This window comes from Epinephelus lanceolatus, chromosome 4 (assembly GCF_041903045.1).
Source record: "Epinephelus lanceolatus isolate andai-2023 chromosome 4, ASM4190304v1, whole genome shotgun sequence".
In the NCBI taxonomy this organism is placed as follows: domain Eukaryota; kingdom Metazoa; phylum Chordata; class Actinopteri; order Perciformes; family Serranidae; genus Epinephelus; species Epinephelus lanceolatus.
Window position 1 is genome coordinate 40,830,642 of NC_135737.1, and position 19,192 is coordinate 40,849,833.

The following is a 19,192-nucleotide window of genomic DNA, read 5'->3' on the forward strand; positions in this document are numbered from 1 at the left end:
TGCAATTAAGTAAATAAAAGCTTGGTTTCCACTGAGGGACACCTTTTACTATTATTATTTTATTGTGCAAATAGAGGTCAAATCAATCCTCCTGAGACCCAAACTTTTATTTGGTTCGCATTTTAATTTCTCCGAGCTATTTGGGTATAGTATAAAATACTAAACATTGTCAACAACAATAAACTCCCAATGTCCTCAAATGAGCAGATGATAAATTCCTTAGCCTATGTCTTCAAACCAGTAGTTTACTTTCTAATTAACAGTGTCTTGGCGCATTTCTGTCGCTACTATTGGTAACATTTCTATGGCGAATCAAACTACAAATGTTATCAATCATAAATAGTTTCTACATTTAATTTGATCAGGTTTATGTTGGGGTTTTTTTTTTTAATTGTTACGTTATTGCGGTTTTACTGCCACTAGATGGCACAAGTGTCCACAGACAAGGACAGCAGGTCTAAGTTAAGCAGAATGAGGAATAATAAGAATAAGGTCCAGTAAACCCAAACTGTAATGTCCTTGTGTGAGGACACAGCGTCTCAGGAGGATAAAGGATGGCAAACCTTCATTTTACAGATTGGTTTATTACTGTTTTATTTAGAAAACGTTCACAGGAAGTCGCGTGGTTTTACATTTCTAACTTGACGGTGCTGGTGATGCTCGCGCTCTCGCAGCTCTGAAGGATGCAGCGGGGTGGATGGAGGAGGAGGAGGAGGAGGTGAAAGACTGGAAGGCGGAGAACTGAATGAACGGGTCGGGGAAGGGGAAGGATGCGGATTACGGTAGCTCGCCGGTCAGCCTGCCTACCGACGATGGTCTCGGTCGTCTGACGTGAGGATGTGCAGAGAAAACGACGCGAGCCTGCGGTTTGTTGATACGCTGAACACGGAGGGAGAGCTTGTAATTTACCCGTCGGCTCAAATAATCTGTGACACCGAGGGTTGCCAGGTTTGATTGTGAGGGTGATTTTTTATTTCCAACGTAGGCTGTTTTGTATTTACATTTAGCCTACGTTGTGATTCATCTAATATCGGTTTCCTTTCTCTTCATTTAACGTCAAGAAAACCGGGGAGAAAACACAGTGACCCTTGTGGTGCGACTGCCATCATGGTTTTAGCCGTCATTTTAGCATCATCACCAACTGATCTCTTCTCCTGTGCCGCTGCAAACTGGATGTCAAACTGAACGGAGCGTCGTAAAGTCCAAACCAAGCGCACCTTAAAATACAACTTTACCGAGTTTCAACATGGAGGCGTCGACGTTAACGCCTCGCTGGTGGTTGACAGGTCTGTTTCTATGGACAACGTTGTGTCTGCTCAGCAGCGGTCAATCCGCGCCGGACGCCTCGGGCCTGCCTCTAGCTATCCGCGTGCCACTGCGGCAAGGCGCTCGCGCTGAGCAGCCAGCGCCGCTGCCCGTTGCCTCCGCGCACCGCGAGCGCGGCAACGCTGGGAAGCACGGTGCGCGCAGGCGGAGAGGAGCGGCAGCGGGCGGCATCAGCTTCGTGGACATGATTGATAACCTGCGTGGGAAGTCCGGTCAGGGATACTACGTGGAGATGGCTGTGGGCTCTCCTCCGCAGAAGGTAAAGTTTAACTGAGTAGGACAGGGTGGCATGCCCCTCCGCCTCAATACCTCTTTTTTAATTTTTAATTTAATTTTTTTAATTTTATATACTTTATTAGTTCTCAAGGGGAAATTTAATGCCACTAACCCTACTCCCAACACCTGTATTACATGACTGTGCTATACTTGATTGGGACATTTCATCTGAGTTGATGATTTATTCCCCCAGAATCATTTTATAGTTTTATTTTTTTGCAAAATTAAAACACAAATAAGCAAGCAAAAATAATAATGCAATACAGTGCAGGGAGAGTCAAACAACTCAGAGGGCTTATTTAAAGCCTCAACCAAATACAATTTTCACAGTTATTAAAAACTCAAAAGTACATAATGATAAGAAAAAGTGATAACAAACTATTAATAACAAAATATGTTTGATTGCAAAAAACAAACAAACAGCAATGATAGTATGGATTTAGGAGCACGAAATGTGAGTATGTGATGTTTAAGTCAGTGTCTTGTAGTTGGGATTTTAGTTTGTTTTATTTAGTTTGATAGCTCCTTAGTAGCTCGGGGCGTTTTGCCCATTTTCATTTATGTGCTGTAACAAATAAATTGGCTACTGCACCAATTTATTTCTCCCAGCAATGTTTATGTTTATGCATCATCATCCTTACCCCACATGGCGGGATAAATATGTTGTCAAAGCACTTTTGGATGTAGTAGTATAGTCTATAGCAGGATTTATGGCCTATGCCGTTGTGAGCATTTATACTTGTGCTGGTGTGTCTGTGTCACTCTGCAGTTACACCTCCAAAACACTAGTTTGCGGCAGAGGTTTCTGTGAAGTGCTCTAAAGTTTAGTTGATTCAAAACACACATTAAACACACATTAAACATGGCTTAAGAGCAACAATTTCAAACACAAGTACACAAATCAACTTCACTATAACTTACAGCATTCACAAGCAAAACACTTGTCTTTATCTGGATGCATTTTCCCCACAAATACAACATGCTAACGTTTTTAGCACAAGCCTATGGCATTTTACATTGTATATATTAGCCTAGCAGCTAGCGGATTTTTCCTCTTCTCATATAAAACCAGGGACAACAGCAACATTTAAGAAAGGTAACGATACATAATTTGGTTCCATTACAACTCACAAGGTTCACCGACAAAACAACTGTCTTATACTAAACACGTTTTCCAAATTAATACAACATGCTAACGTTATTAGCACATGCCTATGGCATATTACATTGTATGAATTAGCCCAGAACCTACGCTGTAGCTACAGCGTCCATTCAGCGCAGAAGTATAAATTCTGCCTACAGAAACTGTGCACTTTTTGTCTTATAATATAACTATTATAAAAAAAATCAAATGATTTGAAACAAGCACACTAAAAAACAATAAATATTTCTTCAAGGGTGACATTCAGTGTCATATTTTTTTTATTAGCCTATCCTGTGCAGAGTCTGGCTCCCCCTGCAAAATGCATTTTTCATCTTTGGTCTCCTGCTCCAGGTCTTTCACTCTGTCTCTCTGTTGAATTTAATCTGCTTTGTTGGCAGGAATGTTGCATTAAATACCAGCTACACTTAACTCTCTGTGGTACCACTTAAAAAAAAAAAAAAACATCAAATATAGTGCTATTTATTGATTTAAAAAAGTGTGGAAATAACAAAACACAACATGGCCAGAGCCTTAACATTAAAGACACACAGTTTTACATTTTTCACACTTTTACCTCAGTCTTGTATCAGCGTGTCTGTATGCTATGTGTGTATGTGTGTGTATCTCACTCTTTTGAGCAACAAGTTATAACACTAACATAATAATAATAATAATAATAATAATAATAATAAGTAACTTTAACTCATCTTCATGCAGCACACACTCTTACACACACTGCATCATAATAATCATGATCAGGCCTACATAACCATACTATTGAGTATACTGTGTGACTCAATGGGAGGTGACATCACACAGTGTAGCCTATGTCCCCAATTTACGTTAATATCCTCATAATCTGATATTTTCAGTGTAAGATTTTTACAACTGAACGCAAAATTTAAGTAAGTTGACGGAAAAGCACTTCAGATATATTGTCCGATGACCAATACTGTCGATGGCCCTGCGTTGACAGATGGCCCGTGTGTGTGTGCGCATGTGAAAGTGAGAGAAAGGACTGAATGATACAGACAGATAATGGAACCATTAATTCTGCAGAGTGAGGAGTGCCAGCTGGGTGCAGCTGCGATGTACAGGCTGGCACACAGAGGGCGACAGAAAGAGGGAGGGAGAGAAAGTGATGAGGTGGTAGAAGAGGAGAAGAAGGAGAGGGGGAGAAGGTGAAACAGGGAGTGAAACAGAAATGAGTAAGTGGACAAGAGAGAGAAAGAGATGGAGAGGAACAAGGAGTGAATGAGAGTGAGAGAAGAAGAGAGAGGAGATTAGAGAGAGAGACGGATGGTGCTAAGTGGAGGTGTCACTGTGCCACTGGGAGACACTGGGGTTTTCTATATCAGAAGGCTCAGCTTTGCCTGGTTGGGGCACCACAGAGACTACCAGCCAGTTGAAGCCAATCAGCACAGACAGACAACACACTGTTTTAGTGGTTGTCCTCCAACCAGTGGCCAGGGATCCATCCTTTGTCTGCAGTCATTCACTCTGCTGGAGTGTCCACCATCAAGGCTCAGGTATCACTTGACATTTTTTATTTTAGTGGCGATATGATACCAGAGTTTTGATATTGATTGATATTAAAGTGATGCTTTCTTAGACATTTTACTGATAAACCTTTTTTTAAAGCACAGCTGCTTTGGTTTACTGTATTTAAGTCTTTCTGTTTCATTTGCTCGGGGTCAGCTCAGCTCCAACACATTCTCACATTTTCTACATCCACATACGACGTGCATGGTACCCTGGGTGTGTTGGTTGTTGCCGTTCTGGGACACCGTGTAAAGTTCTGTCTGTTGCATGCGCTCTCTTTTTTCAAAAGAAATGCACTACGTTGGTACAACACCGCAAATTCACATTTTTTCCTTCAACAGCAAGGCAACAAACACACAAAGTTGGGTTTAGGAAAAAAGAACAGGGGTTGGCTTTCTCTCACTTTCACCACCTCAACTTTCGTCCTTGTCCCGCCGTGTTTCCCCCTGACACCGCCGGGCAATGTTAAACTATATTGGCGACCAGCCGTGTATCATGCCAACATTAAAGGATGCCTTTTTTCATTGGTTTCTGACGCTGCAAGTCACTGCCCAAGTGCCAGATTCCGACGACTCTGGAGTGAGGCTGGACTCCCAGCTCAGATCCACTATGTGTCTGTTAGTTCACCAGTGTGCCGGTATACTTTATTAAACTCACATCACCACAGCAAACTACTGGACGAAAGACAAGAAGTGAATTTCACTTCAAGAATCAGATGGCTGTCACATTATCTTTGTCCTCTACCATTTTGGAGCTTACATCAGAGTGCATTCAGGACACTACTACTACAGCTACTTGTAAAGTATTCCCAACATGAATACAATGAGCAAAAACCCAGTATATTCAAGAGACACAATCAAAAGCTTTAAAATCTTTTTTTCCTTTAGTGTGGACATTTTAAGATGCAAAAACTAAGGTGAAAACAAACTGGCTAATGTCTGACAGCACATTTACAGCTTCTAATACTCGGACTTGATTCAAACCATGGATTAGTGTTGCACGGTATACCGGTACTAAAATAGTACCGTGGTACTAGAATATTCCAAACGGTACTATACTGCATTTGGAAAATACCGGTACTTTGAAATTGATTCAGTTCATCAATTTAGTTAATTTATTTTACTCATTTATGCACACAAACGCCTTTCTTTTTCCTATTGGAGCACAGATTGCACAGGTGGTGTGTATGACAACACCTGTATCAACATTCGCAGCTGGTGCACGTGAAAAAAAGACAAGAGAAAGTCTGCCTCGCAAAGGGAGACAACACGAGACAACACAAACTTGGTGAAACATTTGAGCAACCAAACCGTGATGTCTGTACTGAGGTACTTACAGAACCATGATTTTTTGGTACCGTTACACCCCTACTATTTATTGTTCTAAAGGTTTGTAGCCAAAAGGACTTTTCCTTAGGAAAAGTACCGAAGAGTATCGAAAAGTATCGAAATTCATATTGGTATTGGTACTGAAACAAAGATTTTGGTATTGTGATAACACTACCATGGATACATTACACTTGGCAACAATGCTGTTGTGAATGTGTCGTTGGCTTTAGGCACAAAAACCACTTACTTATGGTCAGGAAAAATCATGTCTAGGCTTAAAAGACTAACGTTTCGTGCAACAAAAGTTGCTGGAACAGCAGGGACGGCTCAGTGTAAACACCTGTGATCGGTGGCTCACATGCTGCTGGTAAACTGAAACAAAACTTAGGCAGTATTTTCGGAGAAATGTGTGTTCGTTATTGGGATAACTGGCTGTTGGAGAAATGGTCTTTCGGTCCAATGGGACATTTTTTGGACTAATGGGACATAGAAATTCAGGGCCATTGGAACAAAGGCATGGCTCCTGAAAATTGCAGTGTTGAAGAAATGCACATTTATTGACCCCAACTTGGGGTTGGCTTTCACTTTCACTTGCAATACTGTTTACAATAAGTAGCCACCATCATAGGCATATTATACCTTAAAAGTGTTTGTAGATTTCAAATACTGAAATTGATGAGGAGCTCAGGAAACTGAAGCATGACGAGGGCCCGCTAGCTCACCTGGTAGAGCAGGCACCCCAAGTACAATGGTAGTGCCCTTGCCGTGAGCTCAATTCCAACCCATGGCCCCTCGCTGTGTGTCAGCCCCCCTCACATTGCATCTGTCCTATCAAATATCTTCAAAAAAAAATTGAAGCATGACCTTTAGTGCGGCACAAAAACAGCAGTTCCCAGACTTGTGTATATTAAACCAGTAGAAAAGTGCAGGTCAGCGGTCGGTGACCATCTCATACATTAAAATGATCAGTCAGGATATCTATATCAGGCTTTAATAAGTCTTAAGATATCTTGAATGAAATTATCGGAATGTATTAAGGTTTTAAAAGCTCTGGCGTAGCCTATAGATAAATGAAGCTTTATACAAATTGATTTATCAATGGGTAAATGCTCCTGAACTGAAATGATCATGATAGCAGGAGTGATAAAAGGCCTTATATTAACTTCGAGATGCAAAGTTGTGGAAATGACCTCAAGTCATTTACAGTAACTTGTAGATATACATTGTGTTCTGGTAACCACTAGATGATTTCTCCTCCGTAGTGTAGGGGGAAGGGCAAATATAATGGCTGGAACAGACAGGCACTCTGCCAGGGAGACAGGAAGACAGAGAGGGAGAGAGACACAGAGCAGGGAGAGACATGAAGTGTCAGTGTGTCAGGATACAGCCTTCAGTGTGTGTGTGAGTCTCCGTGTATGAAACAAACACATCCATCCTGCGCAGTCAGCAGATATCTAGCCAAGAGAGGAAGACAGAGTGTGTGCAGCGTTATTACACCATGAAAGTAGCCGTGTTTGTAGAGACATCAATTGCAGGCATGTGTGTGTGTATCATTGACATGGATGCATGTGTGCGTTAGACAGAGTCAGTATTTATTCTGGGCTTTCAGGCCCAGCCCTTGAGACAGTAGCACTTCTCTGGATATTTAAAGAGCCAATCCATTATTGAACAGCTTGCTGTGGCTCTATGGCTGCCTGTCTGTGCATCGGTTTGGGTGTTTCTGTACAACACTGTCTATCTATATCCTCGTTGGTTTGTCAATCAGTACAGTGATACAGAATGTGCTGCAACTAATCTTTAAACATAAATAAAACTTACATTAGTACGTCTTAATCAGAACCACATGAATGAGAATGTATTGACTGGACTTAGAATTAAATGCATGACTTACAACACACACAGTTCGCCTCATGCAGTCATATTTTCTCTTAGTTTTCTGTTAATAAAAAAAGGAGTCAACTCCAGCATAGGCAACACCCACTAAACACTATGAAAGGGCAGGTGTTGTGCAATGTGCAGCTTTTCTGAAACATGTCCAAGAATTGGAGGGATGTTACTTTAAAAGAGTGTAAAAAGAAGAAGTTTTGCAGCTGCGAAATCAACATACTGTTAAACTTAAACTAAGTAAGCATGAATTTCCAATGTGTCAGTACCGACGTTACAGGAAAACCAAAAACCCAGCAATGGCAAAACATTTGTGATGCTGTAAATGCTGTGTTTGCAGCAGTGGTGGATGAAATATTCTTTGTTTAAGTCAAAGTACTAATACCACACTGTAAAAATACTGTTGTCAGTAAAAGTCCTGCATTGAAAATGTTACTTAAGTAAATTATGGAAGTACAATCAGGTATTTGGGTACTAAAAGTAAAAGCAGGCCTACTCAATGCAGAAATTTTAAATCAGTTTTATGAATCAATCAATTTGAGAGGCATGAACCATGAAATAAAAAACACTGCACTCAATACTTGTTAGATGGTACATTTGTGCTCAGGGAAGATGATTTTGGAGGGAAATGGACTGTGAGGGAACTTATTCTTATCCTCTGTATTGATCATGAAGGACCTTCAGTGAAGTCTGCCTGACTTTAAAGCTCTCATAAGTACAAGGATGAATGAGCCGGTTGGGTTTTCCAATTCTTCGTAGGTGCTTTAAAATAATTCTGCATGTTACTGTGTATCTTTTATGTTTTTTATTGTGTGGTTGTTTGGCTGTATTTTTTGTGTGCTGCTGTCTTGGCCAGGTCTGGTTAAATATGGGTTAAATAAAATAAATTACTCTAAAGCAGTCGGGATGAGAGTCACCACCTCCAAATCTGAGTCCATGGTTCTCTGCCGTAAATCACTGGATTGCCCATTCTGAGTTGGGGTGAGTTACTGCCTCAAGGGAGGGAGTTCAAGTATCTCGGGGTCTTGTTCAGAATGGAGCATGAGATGAATTGACGGTTTGGTGCGGCTTCTGCAGTGATGCAGGCGCTGTACCGGTCCGTCGTAGTGAAGAGGGAGCTGAGCTGGAAGGCGACGTTTTGGATTTACTGGTCCATCTACGTCCCAAACCTCACCTATGGCTATGAGCTCTGGGTAATGACAGAAAGAATGAGATTGCAGATACAAGTGGCCGAAATGAGTTTCCTCTGTGGGGAGTACTCTCGCCCACTTCCTTTTCCTCTTGCCCAAGAGAAGAGCAGCTGTCATGCAACTGTCTCAGATGCAGGTGTGTCAGAAATTATCACTTGAGTCCTAACATTTCAGTGTTTCTGGACCTTTAAAGAGAAGAGCAAAAATAAGAAAAACACTGGTGAATCCCAAAAATCAATGGGTACTAAAAATATGAGAGCAAACTGTGGACCCAAACAATAATACGATAAGATTTGTTTGTATATTGCTTCCTGCATGAGGCCTGGTGTGTCATTACAGCAGCAGAACAACCAAAAGAGACCTGTAATATATGGACGTTTCTATATGTGGGAAGTATATCTGTAGATATGACGCATATACTGTAGTTACTGTATATTTCTGTCTTCACCCCCACCTGCCATTTGCTCCATTCACACACTCACTAACTGTTTTGACTGATTGCGCAAAATATGATACTCACAAAGAGATGCAGACAGAAGAGGAGGAGATAGGAGAGAGAAGGAGTAGAATGGGCAACCTGAGAGGATTGGGCAGTGGGGGGGGGGGTTAGAGTGGAGACAGAAAGGGGGACTGAGAAGGACATTTAGGGCAACAGGAAACAGCTCGGGACACTACAGGGGGAAATGGATACTGAGAGTGACTAAGAGCTGAAAAATGAAAATACAAGAGACGTGAGGCGACTACCCAAAGACTAGCCCGTAAGACCATCAGGATAAAAAGATATCAATACCCCCCCCCACACAAACACACACAAACACACACACACATACAGAAAATTTGTTTTACAAATAGCCATGTCTGTCTCCAAGGTAGCAGAGACACAGATTAAACTTGCCCTTCAGAGATTGAACATCAATTCCATAATGTAACCCAAGCGTCAGTTTTACAAACCGATTGATTTTTTGTAAAATGCACAAAGCATATATTTAATAAGTCTCTCTCTCTCTCTCTCTCTCTCTGTGTGTCTTCCATTCTCTCTCCGTCCCATTAGTTGAACATCCTGGTGGATACGGGAAGCAGCAACTTTGCTGTCGGGGCAGCTGCTCATCCCTTCCTGCGCAGATACTACCATCGTTCGCTGTGAGTACACACGTGCAACAATGTGGTTTTAAATGATGTGGCAGTGCTTTTACACACAAAAAGATTATATTACTAATATAATCCCTCTTCTTTCTTTTTTCTCCCACTCTGTGCTGTTCCCATCCATACATTCACAGCTCCAGCTCGTACCGTGACCAGGGTAGGAGTGTGTACGTTCCCTACACCCAGGGTCGCTGGGAAGGGGAGCTGGGCACCGACCTGGTCTCTGTCCCCCACGGCCCCAACGCCACTCTGCGTGCCAACATTGCGGCAATCACCCAGTCAGATCGCTTCTTCATCAATGGATCCAACTGGGAGGGAATCCTGGGACTGGCCTATGCTGATATAGCCCGGGTAAGAGCAGCATAAAGAATCTCCTAATGAACGATCTATTTCGAGCTGCACCAGACACACTTTTACAGATTGGCACCTCAGTTGGCAGATCGTTAGAAATCAGTGCCCACAAATCCTGATCTTCTCTGTTGTAGTCTCATTTATAAACAGGGGTGTATTTTTGCCTGCTGTATTCGTAAGATCAGCCTCACAGTGAGTTATCTTTAGTGACATGTTGTGAAATACATAGAATTGCATGATTATATATGAAGAGAGAAGAGTGAGATTGAGAAAAGGAGGAAGAGAACCAAATGTTTAGCTGTAAGGTTAAGAACACTTCAGCAAATTATCAGTGGACGCACCGATTAGAGCTGGGCAATATATCGATTATCGATATTGAGGTTGCATCACATACCTCACATCAGTGTTCATCTCTCCTCTCTCAAACTCTCCGCACAGCTCCGCCCCACTCACTCACTCACAGTTTCTCCATCAACACTCAGACACAGAGCTGCTTCTCTGTCTAATGCGTCTGTTAATTAGTCTATAGTGTGACATAGTCTATATGTTGCACGAGCTACGCTAACACAGTCTGTGAGACTGAGTTAGTTACCGCGCCTAGTCAAGCCATGCTGCACCGATTTGTGTTTCCGTTATCAGTTTAGAAGCACGATGCTGTGCTAAGCTGCACACCTTCTCCTTCTCCAGAGTAGGTCCAAAAGCTGAGCCGCCCGCCCTCAAGTGGGTAGTGGTGGCGTCTAGCCAACTGCAGCGAACCTCCAACCACTTCTCCCCCTCAAACAAGCCATTTGTGTTGTGAGACTCTCCTTACCTCTGTCTATAGGAGACCAGAGAGAAAGGTGTCTTTAAAAGTCTCTGTGTGTTCAGCTCAGTACTTTTGTAGCTTCTAACTGAATCTCTGTGGTTTGGAGTTTAGTTTCTCTCCTTACTTTAGATATCTACTTTATTTTACTGTTTCATGTTTGCTATCAGCTGATTAGAAGTTGTGTGAAGTTGCTACTCAGAAACTCAACATTTCCTTATTTTGCTGCTTCGCAATTAAAGTTTTTACATTAAAAAAAAACTTTTATTTTTAATACTCTATAGGAATTAAAATATATTCATCACCGAATAAGCAAAACTTTAAACAGCCACAGTGAGATGTTGATGAAGAGCTGCAGACAACAGGCTCTTACTGCACCTCTGCAAACAGCTCACCTCCAACAGGTCATTGTCTTTTACCTGCCCTGCTGTGGAAAAACACATGCAGCAAAAATAACAGGGGACTTCAGCCGTGGATCAGCTTGCAACTGAACATGCGGCCCACCGAGAAAATACCTATATATATTGTGTATTGCCATTCAGCCTGTAAATACTGAGATATGAATTTTTGTTCTTATCGCCCAGCCCAAACACCAATGGCTGCTTCAAAGATTCAACCTGTAAAATGTGTTATCATGCCCCATAAGCAGTATTTTGTAATCACTTTTCACTGACACCCCCAACGTTCTCATTTCTTTAGCATTTGATAAAAGATTCTGTTTGTTATATCTCCTGTGAATTATGAGGAAGGCCAAATAGGGATGTGTTTCTGTGAGCCTTGGGGTTGTTAAAGATACTGTCTAACACAGGAAAACACATATCGATAGGGCAACAGACTTCGGCATAACACCAGCAAAGAAACCTGAAAAGTGTGTTGAGAGTGTTAGAGCGAACTTGTCAGTACAGAGAGCAGAGTTTGCATTCTCAGAGTTAGTGATATTGACAGTTTTGACAGCAAACATGGTAGAGTGTGCAGTTTTTGGATGTTAACTGGACCCTGAAGCTTTCGCCCACTGTCAACCAAAGACCCCATGGTATTTTTTGCACCAGCTGAAGTGGGGCTAACACATTATATCACTTTGTTACTGCTAAATGTAATATATTGCATCACTTTTGAAACGCATTACCCCCAACACTGGTGATAGCTCAATAGAAGGTTTGTTTAATCTTTGGGAAATTAAAAGCTGAAAGCTAAAAACAGCAGCACGGTTTGACTGTTAAGACGTAAAGTTATCCAACGTATTTCTCTCTGTCCCTCTCACTCTCTGCAGCCTGATGAGACATTGGAGCCTTTCTTTGACTCTCTGGTTCGCCAGACTCCTGTCCCCAACCTCTTCTCTCTCCAGCTGTGTGGAGCTGGCTTCACCCAGAACTACTCCCTGGGCAGCGCCACTGTTGGCGGCAGCATGGTGAGACACACACAGACACACACGTACATATATACAAATCATCTAATGTCACATTTGGAGCCAGCGCTTTTTTTCCCCGTGCTCTTAGATCATTGGAGGAGTGGACCCATCGCTCTACGTGGGAGAGCTTTGGTACACTCCCATCCGCAGGGAGTGGTACTATGAGGTCATCATTGTACGTATTGAGGTAAATGGACAAGACCTCAACATGGACTGTAAAGAGGTAAGGTGTGACAGATGGATAGACGAAAGAAAGAATAGTTTAATGGTCAGTCACTGATACTAAAAACTGTGTGTTTGTAATTGGTGACTGTTTATGTGTCTTTTACAGTACAACTATGATAAAAGCATTGTGGATAGTGGCACCACCAACCTTCGACTGCCTAGAAAAGTCTTCCAGGCTGCAGTCAAGGCTATTGAAGCAGCCTCTTCGGTCAGTCCTTACCATGCAATAGATACCCTTATGTCTTTGTTGTTCTCCCTCTGCTGTTTTCACTGCCCCAGTCATTACTTAGTCTTACATGACCACATGACTGTGATTAGTAACGAGCAGGTATGGGAAAGGAAAGAATGATTGTCCTCCTGACCCTGTTTTTCAGACAGAGCAGTTTCCCTCTGGGTTCTGGCTCGGGGAGCAGCTGGTATGTTGGCAGGCCGGCACTACACCCTGGCACATCTTCCCCGTCATCTCCCTCTACCTGATGAGTGAAAACCACAACCAGTCATTCAGAATCTCCATCCTACCGCAGGTAATACACAGTATCTCACACTGGAAGTGAATGTGGTCACATAAAGCAGGAGTTCACTCGTGTTTTCAGGTCATGGATCGATTTTATGATAGTATTTGTGTCATGGGACTATTTTCAGTTACTTCTACATTCGTGTACTTGCATTACATTATTAAAGCGCACTATAGCACTCGCAAAAAAAGCCCAATGTAAGAATACAAATGTAAATTGGCCAAGAACGGAAAAAGAAGTGCAATTTGAAATTAATTTGTTCAACAACCAGGTTTTAATTAGCATATTAAACCATAAATTCAAAGCGGACATAAGAAAAATCAGCAGACTTTCTGTTGCTGCTGTTACACAGGCTACCACAGCACTAAAAGATGGAGTCCGCATCTGCAGCAGCTAACATCCAACACTGAGCCATTTACGGTTCCAACAAACTCACACCGATAACGAAAAGGCTTGAATCTGTCGTTAAACCTGATAGCCGTGTGATACTAACACTTTTCTGGCGTATGACCTTCAGCTCCGTTGAGGCAAGCCAGTCCAGTGTTTCATCATCCAGGTTAATTAGGCCACCGTGTCAGCTGGTTATTATGTATTCCACAGTTTGTAGTGGATCCCCACATTTGCAGTGGGCACTGTCTACGAGCCCCCATTTTTGCATTGCTGCCCTGAAGTGTCCTACACCTGTCCTCAGGCGGTTGAGAGTTGTCCAATGCTTTCGGGGCAGGTGCTGGCAGGGAACATCTGTGAGGTCTTTAGTGTAGTGGTGGAGCCTTGATGGTTCTGCTGACGCTCACTGGTCCCTCCATCTTGCCTCGACCCAGATAGCCTTGGAGGGATCAGATGGTGTTGTACGGAGCAGTTCTTGGGTGTGTGTGGCAAAGAGACGCAAGCGCTGTGGTGTCTCTGTACGATCTTGTGGAGGGGGTGTGATTCACTCATCTGTGCATTTCAAGCGAGGGCCAGCGTGGCTGCTTCTCATCTGACCTCTGCTGGAGCAGTACCAGCGAGGATGGGCAGTTGGTTTGTTGGGGCGGCTGTCCGCAGACACTCCAAAGGGCAGCGTTGAGTGCCCTTAGCCCTGTTACTGTGTGTGTGTGGTGTGTGTGTGTGTGTGTGTGTGTGTGTGTGTGCTGGGAGAATCTCACCGACTGCTCCCTGGTGTGTATAAGTCATGTTCACGTGTGGGAGGTTGGATAACGATTACTCTTTACATAAACAAATTCCAACATCCAAATCAAGTACTCATGCCCATCCATGGACCAAATGAAGTAATATCACCAAAGCCTAAAATTCTGCCCAAATAATCATCAGCTTCATGTTTTACTTTACTTTCATGAAGGAAAAATTAAATCTCACTTTTTACTAGTGCTAAAGAAATGTATGGCAACTTGTATAAATGATGTTGAGACCCAGGCGTTTGACTCACCCTCTCAGCCCATAAGAAGTTTTATTATTTACTGAAAATTAAAATATTTTTTCATTACCATGAGTCATGTACATTCTCTGTAACTGCAAGGTCTTAGGTGGTTTCATTGACTGCTTACAATCCTGAATAAGTGCAGTTTTAATTACCCTCCGCACTCCTACAGGAAGTCTGGTCACAGTCGCCCTATCCTTCAGCCTGAAACTCTTTTATGTCGCTGTAATAGATGAAAGCCTGTCAAGGTACCATGAGGGAAAAACATAATGACCACATTTCAGAGAGAATCACCTTTGGATATGTTTTCTAAAGCTTTTCATAAATTTCTGAAAAGCCGTTAAACGGTTTTTATTCAGAGCCACTCAGAAAGGCCTTGATGGTGGCGCAGTGAATAAGATTTGACAATGAGATTTAGAAAGAGAGGTTCGCTGCTGTAAAACTGTGGGAGGCCTGTGACCTTGATGCTGACAGCAGAGTGAAACGCTTGAAGTTTTTTACTTTCTTTGCCTCCTGTTGTAATTTGTGTAACAGCTACAACAGTAAATCACTGCATATTAAATGTACAGTCACACTTAGAAAACCTGAAGTCAAAGATACAAATGTACAAGTGAACTTGAAAATTTAAGGCTGATACTGAAATCAGAGTTTGAGTGTTTAGGGAATCTGATCAGCTGATGTTCACATTTTTTTGAATAAACACATAAAATAAATTTACACAGGATCCCGAATTTGGTTAAAAGGAATGTGAAGATGTGAGGTGAGCATTTTACAGATCAAAAATGAACATGTCAGTGCTCCCTGGTGGACAAACTATGTACTGACACCCTTTTTCTTCAACACCTTTGACATCATCACACTGCCAACATCCAGTATACGCCAATAAAATGGGATAAATAGGGCTGTACTGAAGAGTTCAAAGCTTCATTTATACTGTTGACATTGAAATTATAAATTAACATTCAAATGCTATGCAGCTTTTAGTGAGTCCATTCATTCACCTGGCCATCATGTGTGACGACTCTGAAACTAAGAGCTCACATGTGATCTCAACGACCCTGTAAAGGTTCACACCCACCCAGAGTTTAAAGCCTGCGAGTCCTTGAGAACTGAAGAAGCCTCTTGGATGAGAGGTGAAACTGAAAAAATAAATCAAAATAAATACTTAAACAACGTGCCTTGCCTTCTCCTCCAGGCTTTAGCAACAAAATTGGCAAACTTAAACACATCAGAAAAACCATTTTAGCTTTTGGTCATCTGAGCACCAGAAAATATCAGAGTTTAGATGGGCCATGTCACAGAGCTTTAACTCTCTTAAGTCATCATAGTTTGTACAATATAAAAGAAAACGGGACTTTCCACTTTGCCCAAATCACACAACTCACATAATCTGTTTACTTCCTGAATATTGTTGAATCGCCTGATCTCAATGGCCAGAGGACGAATACCAGCTCTTAGCTGTGCATCTAAAGATCTTTGGCTTCTAGATAAACAGGATGTTACATAAGGTTCAGGGCCAAACCTCTGTTTTATATGCAGGTATGTCCTTCATTTAAGCATTGAAGGAGTGCTTTCCAACCACAACTCTTCAGATTTCTTTCTCGTTATAGAGTTACTTCACACTGTGTCTGACTGGTGTCATCCAATTATTTCCAATAACTCCAGAGTGTTGTAGAGTCCGAAAGTCAAAATTAATTTAAAGAAAAAAAGATTCAGTCCATTTTGTTGGTGTTTATCCTTTAAAAACATTTTTCACTGATTCAAAAAACTGCTGTCCTGCTTGCTGCACACAAAGGGAGGCGCACACCTGTAATAACAGGGCGGTCTAGCAGCACCATATATTACATGTATACATTAAACAAAGTTGATTTAAAGGTCTAGTGTGTCAGATGTAGTGGCATCTAGTGGTGAGGTTGCAGATTGTTACATAAATAAGAGAAAACTATTACACGTTATTATGCGTCAGCTAGTTGCCAGTTTTGGTGCACAACAGACTATCGTATTTGAGTCTGGGTCTGACTGAGGCTCAGACATGTGTGGCCGGATCTCTCATATGTTTCCTCCAACTTTAACCTGGCTGTCATGATGTGCATGAGAAAGAAGAAAGTGAAATCTACCTCAAGCTGTGGTGGCGGGGCGGAGGCCAGATCCAGACTTCGTCAGTGATGGAGAAATAGTCGATCTGCTTCAGGTCTCTTTTCAGAGTCAACAATTATGTGGGGAAAACCATGTTAAACTAAATATTAGTATAATTAAAATGTGTCTGGAGGGGGACTTTAAAATGAGCAGAAGCGTTTAACAAGGCAGAGTGTTTGCGACTGAATTTTTCTCTTTTCTTCTTTTTTTTTATATAGCAATACCTGCGGCCAGTAGAGGATGTGGCCTCGGCCCAAGAGGACTGCTACAAGTTTGCCGTGTCCCAATCTAGCACTGGTACAGTGATGGGGGCTGTCATCATGGAAGGCTTCTACGTGGTGTTCGACCGAGAAAAGAAACGCATCGGCTTTGCTGTCAGCACCTGCCACGGTGAGGAGGAGAGGGTGGAGGGATGAGGAGGGGAAGAGAGGGGAGGAGAATCAGTAAGGTTTGTAGTGTGTGGTGGAAAAGGAAAAAAAATATGGATGCTCATAGAAAGAAGTGCTACCTAAAAGGAAGAAAATATATGCAGGATATTTCACTTAAAACTAATTCACTTTAAAGTTTTTTAAAACTGTGTGTCTCTCAAACACCGACAATCTTACTCTCTCATTTGTAGTGCATGATGAGTTCCGCACAGCCTCCGTGGAGGGCCCATTCCATGGCGTCGACCTGGAGGACTGCGGCTACAACATCCCCCAGACCGATGAGTCCACCCTTATGACCATCGCTTACATCATGGCAGGAATCTGCGCTCTCTTCATGCTGCCGCTGTGTCTCATGGTGTGCCAGTGGCGTTTCGCTCGCTGTCTCCACCCACACGGGGACTTCGCTGACGACATATCGCTCCTTAAGTGAAGGGAGAGTCGAAGGGGACTAAAGGAGTCGTGGAGACCTACGCTTGAAACACAGGACAGGGGATGGAGAATGTGGTAAAAGGGATTGTTGCAAAAATGTTGGTGCTGTTGAGAGAGAGGTTTTTCAGGATATGTAAAGTATAGAAAATGCTGACACACACGGCACGGAGCATTTGAGGATAACTAGAGCCATTACTAACCCTGAAGGACAAACAAGAGAAAGTTGGTGTCATCAGCGTCAACTATGCCTGTTTAAGCTACCTATGCAGATCAGCATGGAGGAGGGACAGATGTGGGGAACATGCAAAATTAAAAAAACAGCTCTTTGTTATAAATAGTGTATAAATAGACCACAGAGGTGGATCAGATTTGGAATTTTGTCTCTTAACGTTGCAGAGCTCCACACAGAGTGGTTTGAGGGGAAAATAAAATAATGAATAAACTCACAACCTGGATGTGAACACAAGATGTGAATCTATCATGCAGTCAGACGTGGTTTTGTCGGAGTGTGTTTCTAGATCTACTGTTTGTGGCTTCTGAGTGAATGAAACAAGGTTGATATGTGTGAGCATGCCTGTATGTGTGCATAGCTGTACTGTACGTGGAGAGTATACAGAGCGATTTAAAGAAGATGAAGAGCATACTTACAAAAATGACACTACTGAGTATGAATAGCATCTATGAAATTACAATATTTTGCAAATGCCAGCAAAGAATTCTGCAACGCAAATTAAGTAAGCATAAAGAGGTTCATTTGATGAAATATCAGATCGTAACAGCATTTATTGCATAAAATCAGTTCTGCTTGGCGTGAGACTGAGACTACTGAACACAGTCGATATCAGATGTCACTTTTTCTTCCTATATTGATAGCTTATATGTATCTATTGTAAATAAAATTTGTGCATTCCAGATCTTCTATTTGCGCAGTCACACACAGAATACACATTGCTTATCTACTGCTGCACCATCTGATGATTTGCACATGTTAAAAAAAAACACATTACATATCACCAAACCAAGACTTAACAGGGCTTCTCTCACAGACACACAAACAGCCTAACTCACCACATCTTTCAATGGGGACCATACAGTATATGCTCAGACAAGGAAACCAGCCCAACGTATGTTATACACTAAAGAACACTATGTATATGTCTACAAGGGACAGTTTGTGTTGTCTCTCAGCAAGCTGTATATAGATAAACTCAGAACTGTATATTTATCTGTCAGGCGCTGGCAGCACTGTGGAATCAATAAAGTACTTATGGTAACTGGAACGTGCCGTGATTTCTATTTCTACTCACAAGACATTAACCATGAAATATAATGTTTAGATTTACATCCAGTGTAGTTGAATTTTATATTTAAGTGTTGAAAGGTAATGAAAAACTTTGGATATGATAGGATTTAAGTGTCTTTCAGGGTCTTTCCCCATACATGTAATGTTGGGAGATAATTTAATAAATTCAAATACATAGTCTGAATAGCAAAGGCAGAAAACTCCACAACAAAAGACCTTCACTTTAACTTTTGGTGATATTTGAGTTATGGCCTGTTACACACATTGCCTTCTTTCAAGATACACTTCTGCTTTCACAGGAACTGTAATGTTCCATAAATCTAAAATAGTTGTTGAAATTACACT

The 19,192-nt window shown here is 41.9% G+C and overlaps 1 protein-coding gene across 3 annotated transcripts; it reads left to right on the forward strand.

Moving 5' to 3' along the window:
* Positions 1-643: 643 nt before the first annotated feature.
* On the forward strand, positions 644-18,824 carry bace1 (beta-secretase 1). 3 transcript variants are annotated; one of them, XM_033632262.2, is made up of 10 exons: positions 682-956; positions 1,062-1,585; positions 9,742-9,830; positions 9,968-10,184; positions 12,257-12,394; positions 12,483-12,617; positions 12,726-12,827; positions 12,994-13,143; positions 16,906-17,077; positions 17,307-18,824. In XM_033632262.2, exons 2-10 carry the CDS (start codon positions 1,247-1,249, stop codon positions 17,543-17,545), a joined length of 1,581 nt encoding a protein of 526 aa, XP_033488153.1. In that variant the 5' UTR covers positions 682-956; positions 1,062-1,246; the 3' UTR covers positions 17,546-18,824. The 3 variants fall into 3 exon arrangements, with proteins under 3 accessions (XP_033488152.1, XP_033488153.1, XP_078023428.1); XM_033632261.2 differs by having other exon boundaries at positions 644-1,585; XM_078167302.1 differs by lacking the exons at positions 682-956; positions 1,062-1,585 and adding an exon at positions 3,864-4,275.
* The last annotated feature ends 368 nt before the right edge of the window (positions 18,825-19,192 follow it).